The sequence below is a fragment of the Gasterosteus aculeatus genome, chromosome 14, assembly GCF_964276395.1.
Source record: "Gasterosteus aculeatus chromosome 14, fGasAcu3.hap1.1, whole genome shotgun sequence".
Taxonomy (NCBI): domain Eukaryota; kingdom Metazoa; phylum Chordata; class Actinopteri; order Perciformes; family Gasterosteidae; genus Gasterosteus; species Gasterosteus aculeatus.
The window spans coordinates 17,574,558-17,593,961 of NC_135702.1; the positions used below are offsets into that span (position 1 = coordinate 17,574,558).

General features: G+C 42.6%; 1 protein-coding gene across 12 annotated transcripts in view; it reads left to right on the forward strand.

Annotated features, from left to right (window-relative positions):
- tcf4 (transcription factor 4) overlaps positions 1-19,404 on the forward strand; it is a 163,933-nt gene that overhangs the window by 91,527 nt on the left and 53,002 nt on the right. For 8 of the 12 annotated variants that reach the window (XM_078088410.1, XM_078088411.1, XM_078088414.1 and 5 more), the window contains exons 7-8: positions 1,042-1,168; positions 2,301-2,350. In XM_078088410.1, the coding sequence (XP_077944536.1) occupies positions 1,042-1,168; positions 2,301-2,350 (177 nt within the window). Of the gene's footprint in view, positions 269-1,041; positions 1,169-2,300; positions 2,351-19,404 lie in introns of all 12 variants that reach the window. The other 4 variants (XM_078088423.1, XM_078088419.1, XM_078088420.1 and 1 more) reach the window with 2 other exon arrangements.

Genomic DNA, 19,404 nt, shown 5'->3' on the forward strand with positions numbered 1-19,404 from the left:
CTGGGAGAAAAGTCCGGACTCTACTGGAGTGGAGGTCGGGTCTCTGTAGGCGGGTCGGGGGTCTTTTATTCTCACGCTCTCTTCCCTTTTCCAAGCGGCCCGACGCCACTTGTTGCCAGCGAATCACTGAACTTAATTAGCGGGACAATGTGCGAGCGCTTCGCTGAGCTCCAGCCGTGAACACAGTCACAGCGTTAGAGGAAGGAAGTTAGACGGCGAGCCGGCGAGGAGCCGCCGAGGGGAACCTCTCCACGCCGAGCAGCATGAGGTAAATACCGTCACGCCGGGGGCTCGGCGTCCGAAGCACGAGACACGGCTTCAGTGTCTGTTCTCAGTCCGTCGGCTTTATCTTTTTGTGCCTTATTTCTATATAGAACACGAATAAACATCTTTACCCATGTAGTGCTAATCACCAACACGCTTCATGTATGACGGGTGGCTCCATCTCACTGCATGAACTAAGGCGCTCTGCGAGGGTTAGAAACACACTCAACATCCTGTCACCGTTATTTGGTGTAACCTTTTTAACAAACAGCATTATTAATATTCCTGTCAACATGAAATGCATCAAATACTTCAGCTCAACAATGAACATTCTGATCAGCAGCGGTCAGTTAACGCTCGATTGGAATCAACATCTCTCAACATCCTGAATACGGCCGACTACTCTCACTCATCCACAGTCGCTTCCATCCAATTGTCCTCATTCCAGCTGCCACTTCGCTTTTCAGCTCATTTCCAACATCATTTTTAAATGCAACATTCCAGCAATCAATCGTCTATTTGATGGTTAACGTTTCGAGTAACGATGGTCAGCATCTTGACTCCAACAACCGCTTCTGTCCTCGACACGCTGAGCAACGGATGTGTGTGCTTCCATCATCCTGCGGGCCGGGTACCGGATTCCGCTGTGACCGGCGTCTCAGTCCTTCCTGCTTTGTTCTCATTCCCTGGTGAAAGAAGGCTGCATCCCTTCTGCTCTTTGACTCACAAGGCGCATGATTGACAGTCCCTCCCTCTCTCTTTGTTTCTGTGTCTCAGTCGGCGCTGGGTGGCGAGATGGGTTTGGGGAGTCCCGGTGCTGCGTCGCCCACCAAGCCGGCCGGTCACTACTACCAGCACTACGGCTCCAACCCGCGGCGGAGAGCGCTGCCTATGGACGCCATGGGTGAGACGCTCAAAACACATCCTCCAAAACCACTGCAAAGTCAACTCGATCAGGTTCAGCTCCCCGGACCCAATAAAACATGCAACCGCATAATAAAAAGGTTTAAATTTGTCTTATTAATCCCTCGTGTCAGAAGCCCCCGAGCTGGGCTCAGGGGGAGCTTGCTTGAACGTACTGGTGGTAATACGAGTTTGTCAGTCTCTTTTATTCAGATTACAGACCCATATAAACAAAGTTAAACTACAAATCTCTGCAATCTGTGTTTGTATCAAATACTCTTTGGTTCTAAATGAAATATAAGATACCAGATGATGAGCTCCTGAAACCTCATGAGCACTGAACAATTCTTCAAATTGTCTTTGTGTAGACCTTGATTTATACTACATTATTTATGTAATGTCTTTAAAGCCTGTCTGCCTTTATATACGGATATATACGGGAAAACTCATTTTCTGTGACCTCGGTGAAACATTTAAGGAATCAGGAAAAATTTATTTGCCAAAATATGCCAAACATACAAGGAATTTGTCTCGGCGGTTGGTGCGCGACTGATAAGCTGGACTGATCTGTCTTGTTATTTTGTGGAGTCCGTGTCCGCGTGTGACGGTCCTGTTGATCCGTGTTTGTGTCCGTGTCTGTTTTGAGGGAACTTTATCCCTCTAATAACACTGGGGCCCTTTAGCCGCCGCGGCGTAGCCTTGGTAGCCTGAGCCTTGGAAGGACACTCGATTCTGGGCCAATTTCTGATTTACAAAAAGGCAGTCATTCATTTTTCCATCAAAGTCTCACCTTCCCAGTTAATAGACAGCTTGTCCCTCCCCTTGAGAGAAACCCTGAAAAATAAAATAAACATGTCAAAAGCTGCACTGCCTCCATTTATCAAACCCAAAAGAAAAACTCTACCACGTCCTTTTTTGTGTGTTGTGTCTTTTTTATTAGCAGTGGCGCATTGCGTCGCGCTTGTTTGCAGTGACAGCTTTCTTTGTCAAATATTTCCACGGCGGTGGGAAAAGCGGCCTTGCTCTGTTTCCCCTCAGGGGATCGATTCAATTCAAACAAATAAAAAACAGAATCTCCTTTCCCAAAAGGAGAAAAGGGACCCTCGTGAATTGTTTGTTCTTTTCTCTTTCAGAGGTTCACCCAAAGAAAGTGCGGAAGGTCCCTCCCGGCTTGCCGTCCTCAGTAAGTGATGATGACTTCTGTTTTAAATGCTCGTGTTTCTGCGGTGGTTTTGCAAATGGAGACGAGCTGCTGATGCTCCAGCGTGTTGGGAAGGCCGAGCTGCTAAACTAGGTTGCCGGGTTCTGTGAGTCTGTTGGGGGGAAGATGAGCCCAGCCTTCTTTTGGGGGGGGGTCGACTAGACGTTCTATCTGTCTTTTGATATGTAGTTGTATAAAAGGCACAACCTTAATAATATTGACTGAAAAAGGAAGAGAAAAATATCCATACAAGCGTTGGATTGAATATTGGTGTTGGATCTATGGCATCGTGGGCTAAAGCTGCCGGCTGGAGGTTGTTCTCCCTTCAGTGGTTTGGAAAGGACGGATGTCTTGAGAGAGGTGGAGTCGTGAAGAAAGAAAAGCTGCACACGTTGCCAGACTTGTGAATTTGCTGCTGTCGGAGCCGGACACAAACAGCTGTCGGCTTTGTGCTGCCCTTCCTGTAGTATTTGGACTCTTCTCAATAAAGAAATTAGGTTATTTCAGAAAAGATTGAAATAAATGGTGCATATTTTTGCTTTATTTCCCATTCAGCATTTCGAAGCAGAATGCAAACATTTAGTAGAAGATTTAACCGACAATATACAAATGACAAAATACAAATTGAGACATTTCTGTAATGTTTATTTGCAATAAAAATATATACTTACTTGTGTTTTAATCTGCTTATACAACTGTATAATTGTATAGGATATTTATAGATATAAGTAGCCCTAATCAAATTAAAACTAAGTATCAGTATGCTTTATAATTCACAGATATTATTTTTGCAAACATTAAGGTATATTATAATTAGTTATAATACATTATTATATATATATTTTTTATAATCACGGATATAATGCAATATGAGGTTATATTAAGTAGTAGTTGTTTGTCAATTGAAAATGTAAATGAAAGGATATATAAAGCGTTATTACGATCCTTGTAGAAAAGGAAATGTCAGTAAGTGAATTATGACTCTACCTTATGAGTCACTATATACGAGCCACGATTAGTATAAAGTATTATTCATTTGTATAAGTGCGTGTCACTCCATACAGCCGGATCATAGTGTAATACACCTTTAGAGGTTTGTATAGTGCTGGGAAATACTCGCTGGGACTCATTAAAGTAGCTGTTTGTCAAGAAGGAGCATGATGATCACTATCATATGCGTGTGCTAATTTCCCCAAAAATTCCTTAATACGTTTATTCATCTATCGGGTTTTGGGAAGTTTTGCATTGAAAGTCTTTCTGGTTGATGTGTTGCTGGTTGGAGGCCTTGAGGAATGAACTCAGTGAGATCCGTTCGACCTACATCAGCATTTACTGCTCTTCTCCGTCGTATCTCAGTGGAAACTCAATTTACACTTGGCCAGTCCAAACAAGACATCTCAAGTCACATTGGTCATCTTTATGCTGTTGCATTGAATTATTCATTCTCCCAATCTGTTGTTCCAGCCCTAAAGAGATCAGCTATTGATCACGCCATTACCGTAAAGGATGTTTAAAAAAAAGATAATCATGTCCCACTCAGAGGTTTACGCCTTTCTTTGTTTCCATGTCGCGGCTTCGATCCACTGATTCTGCTTAGTGACTCCAACCTCTGCTGAAGGTAGTTGATTGATCAATTACTAGAAGAATGTCTTTTTTATCACTTTCAGTTGTGTTGTGAATTGTGAATATTTCCACGTAGGAGTTGCTGATATTCTTTGTTTCCATATGACTATACAAGTCATTTATCTTTGGGTTGCCGTTGATAGCAGCAAATAAAGGACAAGAGTATTTTCTTACAATGAAACTATTTATTAAAGTAGTCTTCTATTACCATCGGCTGTTCAATGTATTTATTTCTAATGTGAATTCTGAGGTGTTTTTACACGTGGGGAGTTTTCTCTCTGCTGCTGACCTCATTAACAGCCAGTTAACGCTGACTGAATGTACGGCACGTCGGCCCCCTCTTCGGCTCGGCGGGGGTCCGCCTTTCTGTGGCCCCGGCCCCTTTGTCCTCCCCTTCGCTGTGTCTGCAGCTCAGGAAAAGGAGAAGCACGGTGTGTGTGACGTGGACTGATGACACATAGAATCACGTTCAGGTTCAGATCAAGGCAACAACACTGTGTCCTTAGCTTTAGTAACTGATGGAACTACTTTGTTAGATATAACAATTTAATGCTAAACTCGGGCAACAAAACTATATCGGAAGTTTTAACAATTTAACTTTAGGTTTAGGTACCGACATGACGTCATGTCATTAGGTTGTTGATTTCTGTCGATTTTGTGATTGAGGAGCTACTAGACCTTTTACGTAAGGTTGTTCATCTGAAAGGGACACACATCCCTCCGACCGGTTCCCCTCCTGACTTTGATTCAAAGGCTGTCTTCTGGTATCGGTCCGTGGTGCCAGCACAGCATGTTATCCCAATGCTGTCCAATCACAAGTCGACAGTACATCAGTTCACACCCTGAACGTGTCTCGAACGACCACTTGTGATCACATTGCACTTCCCTGCTTTTGTACGCGAAAAAACAGGTACATCATTGTGTTGGAACAACCAAATACTGGTTTTGTTTAACCAGAGGACGGCAGCGATGCCCCTCCTGGCTCTATTCTGCCAGCTATGAAAACCAGACGACAAAATAAAATAACATACCAGCTGCGTCTGGTCCGGGCTGTTTTTGAGGCAAGCCAAAAGATGTTTGACACAGTGGTGATGAACTGAATATCTCTGTGGGCTTTCAGAAAGTGGACAAAAAACAGCTAATGGCAGATGACATTGTTTCCTTCTACGTCCTCGTTGTGAATGAACCAAGAGTCATTATTGTGTGCTCTAAATATCATATCAGGTGAAATGTAATCCAGAGCATTTTGGAAAAGGGTTTGAGGAGGAGCGTAATGCGTTTTGGTGGATCTTTACGCTTGTATTCAGCTCCGTTCCCTTGCGATGTGAATAGCAGTAAAAGTACCTCGTCCAATTTCTGATTTGAAAGGTTTCATTTTGAACCAGCAAAATCAGGAAATGTTGGGTTTGTATTGGCAATAATACAAGAAGAGGCCGATAGCAGGTCTCAGCTGGGTTCCTTCCCTCCGCTCTTTCCTCTGCATGCCAGGCCACATACGCATGTGGTTTTGGCTTGACGGATTCCAACGCAGTTTTTTTTGTCCTGGCTTGATTGGACGATAAATGTTCCGCTGATAAGACCATTGTAACCACGGGACAACCGCGGGAGTGTTGTGTCTGCAGTCACAGGATCCAGCTTTTGGCTCCCTGTCTTTTGCGCTGCCTTCATGCGTTGTCTCTTTGCTTCAAACCTCTCTGTTTCCACCTCTGTGATGCGAGTAATCCTGCCTGCTTCCTCCTGCTCACATCAAGAGAACGGGAGCGAGGAGAGGACCTGCATGTCTGTGAAATGGAGAGGAGGTTTGACTGCAGGGAAATAAATTCAGAGGCCCCTTCTTCCCCGCTTGTTGGCATCGTAGCAGTTGTGAGGGAGAGAGAACATGTCATTGTACGCAGAGCATTGTCGGTATACCTTTTTTTGGGATTGTTTTTAGATGAACATGTTCAGTTTAGAGTGTCAGATGTCTTCGATTGGCGGGTTCTGTTGGGTCATGAGTGGGTTTCGGTTTGTTTGGTGCTTTGAATCTGAAAAACATGAGATTGCTGACAGGTGTTCATTTTCATAATCACTTCTGTCCCAGTGTTTTTCTAGCTCTGAACTTACATACAAACCAAAACACCGAAACACTTAAGCAACACACTTAGAGATTCTGTTAGCATAGCATCTGTTCTCTATGTTTTCTTCTCTATGTCGTGATTGTTAATGGTGAATATCTGCCAAAATGTAAAGATGCATTAAGCAATGGGGCCAAAATACTTCTATTATGCTTAAATATCAAACACCAATAGAAATTAAAAATGAATAAATAAAAGCTTTAGGAATGACAGTGAAAAATAGCTAATTTTCATTGGAAATGTTGTATGTTTTTTGATAAAGCCCCGCCCACTTGGTCCTTAGACCAATAAGCCTGGCTCCTCCTATTCATATGCATTCATACATATATACGTTGTGTTGAAAACCTGTGGACAAAAAAAGCTGTGCCTTTTCTCTATGAAAGAAATCCAAAAAGATGTCTCGCACCACTGAAGGCATCGGACTGCACTGACTAAGCCACGCGTCCAATATTACCAGCGTATTTCGTTGGATCACAAGCGAGCAATACCTGGTGTGTGCAGGAATCCTGGAAGAAGCAGTACTGCTAAGAGCGGCAGTTGCATTTGATAATTGTTACATTTAACATCAATTTTGTATTAATTGCAGACTTATAGGGACTAACGCTATAAAACAACGTTGTAGCGAGACTCCTTGTAGAGATTCAACATGTAACCATTATCCCACCGCTCAGATATTCCTGTTTTTATACTCGCTGCCAATAGCGACGAGAATGAAATGAGTGAAATGAGTCTTCGTGTATGTTCTCAGAAGCCATCTCTCTTTTGTGCAGAAAATTCAATTTCTTAATCATTTTCCAGAAGCATTTCTTTTTGATTATTTGTTCAGTTTTAGATTTCGAATTTTATAAGTTTATATAATATTTTTCCCCACCTTGTGTTTGGTGTTTCAACATCAGCGAGGCTCAATCGTTTTTGATAGAATTAGTTTAACTACAGTTTTAAATTGACCTGAACATCAAGGTGCTTTTCTGACCCTGAACTGCAGCTTTGGTTAGATATCCAAACCAATTCTACTGCATGGTAGAATGTTCTCTCCGGGGACTCCGGCGTCCTCCCACAGTCCAAAGACATGCTCTGGGGATCAGACTGGAGACCAGTCCAGGGTGGACCACGTCTTTCGGCCAGAGTTAGCTGGGATGACTCCAGCCCCCCGAGACCCTGTATGAAGGTTAAGTAGTTTGTAGATTAGATGGATGGACAGTGATCAGATTGAAGCTGATCACTGTCCTGTCTTTTGCAATTTGCAGGTCAACATAAATACATACAATCATACAATACAAAAGACCAATCATTTCATTGCCCTCTGGAAGCTCTTTCAGCATGTATTTTACTGATCAGCCATTTGTTAAATTGATTGTGTTTCAATGAAATAAGATTTCCGATCAATGAAACAATAGAATCTGAATTCTCTTAAGTACTTTCATCAAGGGGTTTTTGTGACATCACATAATAATTTCCCTGGTTGTAGGAGCCAAATGTTCACATCAAATGTCTTTATTTTATTCTGTACACTGGGTGGCGCTGTTCTTGGGTCCTGTGCGCACCTATATAATTGATTGGGTAACAATTAACATCAGGTGTTGGACCCAGAGAGCGGAAGGGTTTTGACCGCTGTCGCGGAAAGAGAGAGTTGGTTCCATTGGGAACAAAACATTATATGTAAGAAATAAACTAAGATTAACAACACTCAGAACGTGTCTATGGATTATGTCTGCAAGCCAAGATGAACGCAGAGGCGATTACGGCAGGCAGAACAGCGCGTCATACAGACCAATCCGGGGGGAATCCAGCACCACAGTAGCCCAGGTAAAAGGCTATTTTAATACTGGGTTTGGGCTATGAAATCTATGGATACACACACAAACAGACACACACACAAAGTATCTGCAACAACACAACAGGTCTGATAGATTCGTGACAGAAATGGGATATAAAAAACGTGATGATGGTGAGCGGGCCGGACGTCACAGGTTTACAGATGATCTAACACTGTGATGTTTTTGTACTGGATGTAACTGAAGACATGAAAAACACACACACACACACACTCTGCCCAGGCTGCACCTGCTCTGAGTACAAACACAGCTTTAGACAGGGAATGCTTGCAATGTGTGTGTGGTTGGGTGCCATGACAACACTAAGAGGCCAAAAACAAAGTTCTTTTTGTGACAAAATGAACCATTGCTAAACAGCCTGCACAAGTACTGTGTATTTGTACCTGCAGACATGTGAGGTCCCTCATTACATTACATTACATGTCATTTAGCTGACGCTTTTGTCCAAAGCGACTTACAATAAGTGCATTCAACCATAGGGTACAAGCTCAGAGGAACAAGAAACAAGATTTCATCAAATAAGCCAATTTACAATTTGCCATAGATGAGTGGCGTTATAAGTACAATTTAAGTGCTAAAATTTGTTAGTCTTTTAGTCGAGGTAGAGTCTGAAGAGGTGTGTCTTTAGTTTGCGGCGGAAGATGTGAAGGCTCTCTGTGGTCCTGATGTCTTCAGAGAGCTCGTTCCACCATTTCGGAGCAGGACAGCAAAGAGTGGAGACCTAGTCGAGTGTTTTGCTCTCAGTGAGGAGGAACAAGCAGTTTATCACATGCAGAGCGGAGAGTGCGGGTCGGGATGTCGGGTTGGACCAGGTCCTGGATGTAAGCTGGACCCCATTCATTCACAGCATGGTAGGTGAGCACCAATGTTTTGAACTGGATGTGGGCAGCCACTGGTGAAGAGAGCGGAGGAGTGGAGTAGTGTGGGAGAATTTCACAAGATTAAAGACCAGTCGAGCTGCTGCATTCTGGATGAGCTGCAGAGGTCGAATGGTGGTAGCAGGAGACCTGCAGGAGAGAGTTGCAGTAGTCCAGGCGTGAGATGACAAGAGCCTGAATCAGTACCTGCGCTGCCTTCTGAGTGAGAAGAGGACGTATTCTCCTGATGTTGTAGAGCGTGTATCTACAGGATCGTGTTGTCAGTGATGTTGGGAGTCAGGAAGAGTTGGCTGTCGATTGTGACGCCGAGGTTCCTAGCATTTAAAGTGGGTGTTAACACGGAGTTGCCAAAGTTGACCGTCACGTCCTGGGTCGGAGAGTCTTTTCCTGGAAAGAGAAGTAGTTCAGTCTTGTCGGGGTTGATTTTCAGATGGTGGGCGGATCCACTGAGAGATGTCAGTCAGACAGGCAGAGATCAGAGTGAGGGAAGGAGAGAATTAGTTGGGTGTCATCAGCATAGCTGTGGTAGGAGAAGCCTTGCGAGCGAATGACAGCGCCGAGAGAGTTGGTGTAGAGCGAGAAGAGGAGGGGATCCAGGACGGAACCCTGAGGAACTCCAGTAGTAAGAGGACAAGGTTCCGACACAGATCCTCTCCAGGTTACCCGGTAGGTGCGTCCGTTGAGGTAGGACGAGAGAAGGGAGAGAGCAGAGCCTGAGACACCAAGTTCCTGAAGGGAGGAGACACGGATCTGGTGGTTGACTCTGTCAAATGCAGCAGAGAGGTCCAGAAGGACGAGGACAGAGGAGAGAGAGGAGCTCTAGCAGTGTGGAGTTGCTCTGAGACAGCGAGGAGAGCAGTCTCTGTGGAACGGCCTTGAAGACTGACTGGTGGGGGTCAAGGAGGTTGTTATGGTGGAGATAGGAGGAGAGTTGGTTAAAGATCACACGTTCAAGAGTTTTGGACAAAAAGGGAAGAAGAGAGACCGTCTATAGTTGTTTTCTTCAGAAGGGTTGAGGGTGGGTTTCTTCAGGAGAGGGTTGACTCTCGCCTCCTTCAGAGAATTGGGAAAACAGACAGATAACAGAGCATTGTTGATGAGACAGGTGAGGAAAGGAAGAAGGTCAGGTGCGATAGATTGTAGAAGATGTGATGGAATGAGGTCAAGAGGGCAGGTGGTCGGACGGGCAGAGCTTACTAGGGTAAGAATTTGGTTAGGAGAGAGGGGGGTGAAAGAGGAAACTGAGGGCGATAGAGGTGAAGCCGGTGGGATGCAAGACGTAGGAGGTGGGTTTGAGAAAGAGGAGCGTATGTCAGCTATTTTCTTCGTAATTTATATTTACGCCAACTCCTTTCCGATGCTCGCATGGTGGCTCTCATGGCACCGGTTGAGACAGCCACGGAGCCGGAGGGGATTTGCCAGTCCGTCGGGTCGTCAGAGGGCAGAGAGAGTCTAGAGAGGAGGAAAGAGTTGAGAGGAGAGTCGGATGCAAGAGTGAGAAGGAGTCGGTGGAAGGTAGAGCTGATAGAACAGAGGATGCCAGGGAGGAGGGAGAGAGGGAGCGGTCAGCAGTCAGTATCATTACATATATACTGTATATACTTATAACATACGTCCATCCCCCAACCCCAACGCTACATTAACCAGGGAGCTCTGCTGAAGTTTGAAGCTTCCATTGCTTGTGTCGTGTTACTTTTGTCACCATCGACTTGCTGTAGTCGTTCCTCGGTCCGTACTGATACAAACAGATACTATGTGCTTTGGCCACTGTGTAAAGAATCTAAAAACAAAGAGGTTCTACCAAAGCTGCAGTGTTATTGGTACAAAATCCTGGTGTTTCCTGGCTAATGTTGAATGGCCAGCGTACATATCGCATATTGTACCATATATATGCTAACTCTATCCCGGCCTATGCAAAATGTCAAAGCTCACGAAGAAAAGCAACCAGAGGCTATAGGATTCTCCAACATCGCTCACTCCATGCTGGACAAACCGTCCAACTAAATTCTGCCACTTGCATTGAGGTCTAATTCGTTGTCTAATTTGAAAGTTTTCCTGAGGTCGTTGCTTGGCAGGTGGTGCTTTGTGGGCGGGGCTTGGTATGGCTGGCTCTCAAACTTTCTTATATTACAGCTAAAAATGTTCTAAAAATATTTCAGGAAGGGACAGTATGTTCAATAATATTAAGCAACTGTAACTTTAATGGACTAAAAGCTATTTTGTTTGTAGCCTGTGTGATTTGCAATGACAGTGAAGCGACAAACACACACATACACACACACACACACACACACACACACACACACACACACACACACGCACACACACACACACACACACACACACACACAGCATCTGATAACATTTGTGTCAAATGAGTGATGGTAGGTGAAGGGTTGATATTTTTTGATATTTCCATCTTTTTTATATGTTTGGCTGATGTTTTTAGACCACTCCTATAAACGAAAGCACGCAGCTTGATTCGACTTTTACACTTTCAAAGAGGTTCCAAGTGTCATTTCAGCCTCTTAGCTTGTTTTTTCTCTAGTTTTTTCACATTGAGAGCCTTCAAGCACTCTGTGCTTGATGTGTGTGATGTTCAAATTTGGATATTGAACATGTAAAAAAAGGCTTCTCCTGCACTGCCGCTTTTGCCCTGGTGAATTCAGAAAGATTTCAAATGCCATTTTCGCATTTTGCTGCCCCTCCGATTGCTTCTGTTTGAAAAAAAGAGAAGTCTGTTTTCTTTCATCTTTGTTTCGCATTCCTTGCAGAGGATGGGTATTTTTCTTTTAATGAATTCCTTTCTCCCCCCCACCCTCTGCTCTCCCGTCTCCCTGCGCTGCAAGTTTTGATATTGTTGTTTGTCAAATTTAGTTTGCTGAGTTGATGATTTACTTTCGAGAAACAATTAAACGTCACTTGAGAGGAGAGCGTGGGATGTCTTTGTAATCAAAAGGAAATTAGGCATCAGTTGCTAACATTAGCAGGTTGCACAGTGTCGTCTCGCTGTTGTTTTTCTTTGTTGGTGTTTTTCTTCCTTTAGATATGATTGTTTTAGTTAATTTGTTGTTCAGGCTGATTCTGAAGCTCGTCCTCAGAGCTTTGCTAATGCTGAATGAATAAACAGTAATCTATACATCAGATTATCCCCCCAAAATGGCTTTAATGGAACCTTGAAAATGAAAGTAAAAGTAAAATGATATATGTGTCTGACACACACACACACACACACACACACACACACACACACACACACACACACGCACACGCGCGCGCACAGACGCATTTCTAACGGAGACAATAGCTCCAGCCATTGAACTGGCTTGTGAATGTAACGGATTTTACCCAGAGAGAGCTTATATTAATATTTCCAGCACACTCTTTTAGACATTTAAAGAAGACATCATTTTTATTTGATCTTGATATTTTTATCTTGAAAGAAGCCTGCTTATTATCAACAATTGATTCATTTCCCTTTACTGTTACATGTGGTTGGGTTGTGAGGGGAGATTAAAGGCTTGAGGAGGTTTTGGAATATTGTCACGTTGTCTGGATGTTCTCATGTGAGAGTTTTTATCTGATTTAGTTTAGATTTAAATAAATCCTGTTTTTTATTCATTATTGTCAATTGTGTATTTCCACAAATTTGCGGTTTGATAGTATGAATTAGCATTAGCATTTTCAATTTAGTTTAAGAAAGCTAATTTTGTGAATGAATTAAAAGATCTTCTATTATATTATGCTTTTTTTGTTTTTTACGTTAAAGGAAATATTACTCACTACATTTTTATGTTTCTGGTTTATGCAATTCCACGGTTGTTTCTTTTAGTTACATCATATCCAAAAATCAGACATATCATTTTTGTATGAATATCACCTATAATTTATCCCCTAGAATCCAACATGGGAATTGTGAAAGTGTAAAAGTCTCAAACAAATAAGTTATTAAAATCACAGCTTTGCACTAAAATCTCTAAAAATCTATTAAATATTATTACAAATGCATTATCTTAAACAAATTTAAAATGTCCTGCTCAAATGCTTCACTAAATCTTCTGCACAAAACAAAAAAGAAAAACATTTATCATCTCAAGACAAAGCATTTATTTAAAACAGAGATGAAGCTGCAGAGATTAAAAAAAATCTTAATTTTTAAAAATCTCATTTTTACCTGAAGCTCATGATTTAGTATTTTTAGCTTTAATCTAGAAGATCCAGACTGAGAGGTTTCATCTTCAGCTCCCTATCAGCCCCAGCCTTTATAAAGCAGACGTTGATGTCCTCCGCTATCTTTTCAAGAAACAATCCTGGGGTTGAATTTTTTTTGTTGATTTAAACGGAAGTATTTTCAAACCCTGAACCGATTAAATCCTGTCAGCGATCTGACCGGGGCGATCTGCTCCCCTCCCTGTTTATTTCCTACAATCGCCCTCTCTCTCCCCCCCTCTCTCTATCTCCCTCCCTCTATCTCTCTCACTTTCTCTCTCCGGTCAGATGTGGTTTTGTTTAAAGTCGACAGCGTTAATTGAATTACGCCAGGTCTTGCAGAAGGCACAGTAGGAGAGCCGGCGGTCCCTGGTGGGCCGCGGGTGGAGGAGGGATGGGTGGGGGTTAGGTGTATGTGTGTGTGGCGGGGTGTGGGGGTGTAGTAGGGAAGCGGTTTTGGTGAGCCATACTGGCCCCTTCAGGCAGACCCAGGTACCACAGAGGAGCCACGGACCCCGGCAGTCGCTCACTGTTAAACCCACAGGTTCCGATGGCATCACCTGCTGTGTGTGGACAGGCTTGCATTTGTGAGCAAACCTTTGACCGTGTCACATTTGAGAGATAGTTATCAATTCTTTGTGTTCTTACATCAGCATTTTGGTGTTTTGTTTTGATTTCAACAGTTATCACACTCACCACACAAACTGTCTAATTTAAAAAAAAAACAAGAAGTATTGATTTAAAATACACTAAAAAAATCTGAAATTAAATAAAAAGCAGAGCCTTTAACTTTAGTTGAGTCTGTAAAAAGGGAATTCAATGCAGTAAAATCACTTAAAAAGGAAGAAAAACACACAATGACCTCACCACCTCGTGTGTGAAGTGCTGAAAATGGAGAGTGTGTGTTTGTTAGCATGCTGCTCAAATTAGCAATGTTGCGCCGGGCCTTGGCAGAAGATGAAATGAGAAGGAGGCGGAAGGAGGGGTGAGACTGGAGAGCCTTCATTTTCAGCTTGACATGTAGAGACACAAAATAAAAAGATGTCCTCGGACCCATCGTATTTTGTTAAAGCCTTGCTATTACTAATAGTAATATCTAATTAAATAATTAACATTTTCATCCAACGTGTGTTTTTTTTCTGGCGACTGGATTCATTGATTGCTGTCAGGATGTAAAGAGAATTGGAACAGAACTGAAAAGATTTAAACTGCAGGTCACCATAGCAACAGAATCAATGCTTCATGTTTCAGGTGACAGGTGTCAAATACCGTACCGACGTCCCACGCAGATGCATAGAGCATATTGTGGGAAACTGCCTTTTTAATTCAAAGACATTGAAAGAGAAATATTTGTTTTAGCTTTGCCTCTTTCTCTAGTTGCGCATTACAAATGTTATGCTAGCTTCTCTTGGGCTTGTAACTGATATTGTACTGCGATACCGACCCCATCTTATCCTCATATCCATATTTTGTCTGTAATAATTAGCATTCTCAACAAACAGGTTTTCACTATACTGTGTTAGTTTTGCCCTGTTCACTGATGTTGGACCGCTTGGCTTTGCCCAACCAAAGATGCTAGCTTGCGCTCCGTTAGCTCATTGTGGTGTACCAATGGCTTACCGCCCACCCCGTTAGCTGTCACAGCTAACTTGTTAGCTACTCAAATACCACTCCACTACCGGTCAATTAGACCCCCAACTGACCTGGTAGGAGTGAGTTGTGGTTTAGAGCCAAGGTTGGCGGTTTGACCCCATGGTCCTCCTCTCCGCATATCCAAGTGTCCTTGAGCAGCACTGAATCCCCAGGTGCTCCTCAGGTGCAGCTCACCGCTTTTAATGCTGAGGATGGGTGGACACAGAGGTCCAATTTTGTTTGTATGTGGCATTAAAAAGTTTCACTTTGGAAAAGGATTTATTTTTTCCTTGACTGCCTCAGACATTTCAATGTTTGTTTTGTCGATGAAATGACCTCAGTCTGAAGATGTTTGCTGCCTTTCTGTCCTTGTGCGGACTTCCACAGAGACCCTTCTCTCTCTTGGATACAGACACACACATACACGCACACACGGATGCCTGCTGCAGATGTGGACGTTCCCTGGTGCATTCCTGAGCCCAAACATTTGGCAACCCTGTGATTGGCTGAAAGGCTATAATGAAAATCACATGTCGTCACACACACACACACACACACACACACTGACTAACACACACATGCACACACTCAAATCAGTTGTTGAGACAGAACTGCTTTGAGTCGTTGATGTGTTAAATATCTCTCCTGCTCGACTGCACAGAATGTCAAACGCAATCATGCTTTCTTCTTTTTTACAACTTTAGTTTCACAGGGAGTCAAATCCTTTTTATTATTTATATTTTTTGCATCCAAGCTGTTCGAAGACCTCATTCCCAGATTTATCATTTTCATAGCAACCGCGTTTATATGCTGGCTTTGAAGTTGCTGACAAAAACGTTAGTATTTTGTTATTTATTTTTTGCAGTCGAATATTAATTGTCAGATGTCGGTGCTTCTTTTAATGCAACAACTAATGTGGAGAGTGCTGCCTGCTGACAGCTAATATGCTGTGTGATTTTAACATGACAAGCTGGCAAACCATTTTTATCGTAGAAAAATGAATTTGTGATCACAGAAAGAAACCAAACAAATGTGAGAGATAGTTATCAGAATTTATCATGCAGCTGTTGAATCCTGAGCTTTTATAAATTATATTCGAGTCTGCAGATGAAGGCTTATAGAAGATGCGGTTCCGGTACTTTGGCATTGGTCGGTCCACTGTGTTATGTTAGGTTCATGGCCATAATGATTAGGGTTGTCAACATGAATGCGTTAATCTATGCGATTAATGTGGTCAAGATTAATGCAACAAAATATTTTAACATAGTTTTTTTGTTTACTTCCGGTCCTGGAAGTTGACCACGGAAATAAAATGGCCGCTAGCTGCAGTCCGTTACATTCAAATCCATATTTGTTTTGCTTTACAGACAAATAAGTCTGAAAAATGAGCTTGCAAAACACCCCAAATTTACGGGTTGTAATTGGAACTGCACAAGTAATTTAAATGATCATATTGGAACCTGGCAATAACCTCCCAGTGACTTGTCTTAACTTCAAAGTAACTTTCTAAAATATCCTTAAAGTAGCAGGACAAAGTTCATCCAACAGGTGAACCCCCCTCCAGTTCCTCATTTATTCTCAATATACAGGAAGTTTTGTTTGTCCCCCCCTCTGCAACGCTTCCCTCCAATTTGTTGAATTTCCCAAAATGTTCTGTTTGTTAGGCTGAAAAGAAAATCACAGGAAAATCACCATAAGGGCTGCTTTGCATTTTTAATTAAGAAACTAACATATGAATATATTTGCATATTATTGAGTTGCAGATTAAATCATGCATACATAATTAGCGTGCAGCAGCGCTTGTTCGTTCGCCCTTCTCTCTCTCTCTCTCTCTCTCTCTCCCTCTCTTTCTGCACTGTGCTTACTGTTTTTTCGGCAAGCTGTGGTTCTGATGGATGCCAGACACACACTCACTCACACACACACATACACACACACACACACACACACACACACACACACACTCGCTTCTTGAGAAAGTCAAACACTCACATCACAGACACACTACACACCCTCTCCAAACACTTTGGGTTCTGTGTGTGCGTCTCTCGCTCTGTTTTTTTCCTTTTTGAGGAAAATTAGCGTCTGATTTTCTGAATTGAGGCCACGTCAGTTTTTTGTATTTTCATCCTGATTTTATCGAAGAGAGAAGAAATAAATATTTGCACACCTTCTCTTGGTGTCATTCCGTTAAGTCTGTTTGTATGTCTTGATCCATCCCTTCGTATATCCATCCATCCAAGTGCCATAAACCTGCATTCCTTCTAGTGGCCATCAGGGGGTAACTCGTGTGTTTGGATAAAAGTACGTTGATCTAAGGTTGTTTTAATTATATCCACAACATTAAGATCACATTCTGGTGAAGGTTGGCTCATTTGAATTAGTATAATGATGGGGTCACATTCACATTAGTATAACGGTGGGTCATTTTATATACAGTAGATCGATGTAAGAACAATGTTGATGGGATATTCTCAGTAATAATGTAAAACAATAAAAAGTTTAGTGAACAAGAAGAAGTATTTTTATTACTGTAAACACATAAAAAATGAGTATAGCTTTCACCATGACGACTCCCATCATACTTTGGGGTATGTCCCGTTGCCAGCTGCTTATTTTCACCTGTTATTGTTATTTTAGTGATTTTTTCACGTCGCTTTAGCTCAATATTGGTGCCCAATAGATTGCAAAGGCAGTACCAGTCAGTACGATAAAAAACATGACGTCATGTCACGCATGTGCGGTCTGCTGCGGGACATGACCAAAATAAATGCTAATGCTAATTAGCCATCCTTGCTCACTAACACGTGCATATAATTTCATTCCAAAGAAACCCAGGCAGGTTACTTTTTCAGAACGGCACAAGCCGATCTCAGTTGGGTATTTAGCAACATGCAAATACATGTAACGTGTAGTCTGTCCATCAGGAGACGGATCCTCCTCTGACGTTCTTCCTAAGGTTTCTTCCCTTTTTCCCTCTTGGAAGGGTTTTTTCATTTTTTGGGGAGTGTTTCCTGTGCCGATGGAGGGTTTCGGGACAGAGGATGTTGTATGTGTACAGACTGTAAAGCCCTCTGAGGCCAATTTGTAATTTGCGATTTTGGGCTATACAAAATAAAATGAATTGAATTGAACGTTAAATGAGTATCTTTATGACCGTGGGTTTGCCGTAAATGTTTTTTTCTAACTTTATTGAGAATCTGGCACAGCGACTTAGCGCAGCGTCTTATATAGTGATGTGTGTCTTAATGCGAAGCTTTAGAAATGAACACAAAGGGATTCTGTATTCTGAAATGGGTCATCTGTCCAATGTGTTGATAACCGACTGCAGCCCGCGGACAGAGAGCGCCAGCCGACTGACAACAACCCCCCGTCCGCCCAAACCTCTCGCCGTCACTGGAAAATGGGTTCTCGTTTCATTTGTTTAAGTTATACAGCATGCGCGTCGATACACACGTCCCTCATTGTTTGGCCGTCGCCATGCCTCTCTGAATATTTAGCTTGCGAGCCTGAAAGGTGTGGGCACCTTTGCTTTAGCTCCTAGCAGTGTGCGTTTGCACCGCTACCACGTGACGCGGGCCGCACCGCTAGACTTTAGCTAGCTGTAGAAAAAAGAACTTGGAGATCAGGAGAAATATCAGAGGTTAAAGTAGTTTTTGAAGGATTTCTATTGGCACATGTATCTCTACATAATACAACAAAACATTGTCCAATAGCTGTGCAGAAGGGGCCTGTTGGATTCATTCTTCCAGTTAACTTTTGTGTACTTTTTCAACAGATTCATCAGTTTAAGTTCAAATTTGTGCAACAGTTGGATGGAAATATATGGTATCACACTGAGTTACTCACAATCTGCCTCACATGTGCCTCTGTTTCAAATATGTAAGCGTGTGTGTACCTTCATGTTCCTCCATGTGTGTGTGGGTGTGTGTGTGTCTTTAAGCCAGCACTGATCCATGTGTGAGAGAGAAATAAACTTGACTTATTTTGACAAACCAAAAGAAAGGACAGAAGAAGAGCAAGAATACTGGAAGAAAGAAAAAGGCAAAAGAGGTGAAATTACAGGAAAGGAAATGAAGAGGGAAGGAATCAAGGCAAAAGGGAGGAAAAGAAAGGCAGAGGACTAAGAAGGAAAAACAGTAGGGAATTGAAGAAAGATGCTGTGAAAAGAGGAAGAACTTCAGAGGTAAAAAGAGAGATGCAGAGAAAAAGACGTACACCAGGTAAACCCAAACCCAGAAGAGCAGGGAGGGAGATCCACAACTTGGTGTCATTATGTCAGGAAAATCCTGTCAGCGTGAAATCGGGATGAAATGTGAGATTATTTATAATTATAATATATATATATATTATAATTCAACGACGGAGTAACTGTCATCTCAACACAAGACAGGAGGAGAAGGAGGAGGGGAGGAAGGACGAGGATAGGGGAGAAATTGAGAGGTGGAAGACGGGAAACTGGGTGGGATCGTGGCATTTTAAGGAAAGAGGTTGAAAGAGCCATTTGGGATGAAATGTGAGATGGGGGAGATAGGAGAGAGGCAGGGGGGGGAGGAAGGAGTAGATGAGGAAGAGGGAAGGATGGAAGCGGAGAAGGCAGGGAGGATGAGAGAGGGATGAGGGAGAAAGGAACACGTGACCTTTGCTGGCTCCGGGTCAAAACAGAATTGGACCATGATGTCTCTGGTCCACCTTAAACAGATGTGTTGAGCTTAAGCTTGGAACAGAATGTACTGTACTACCTT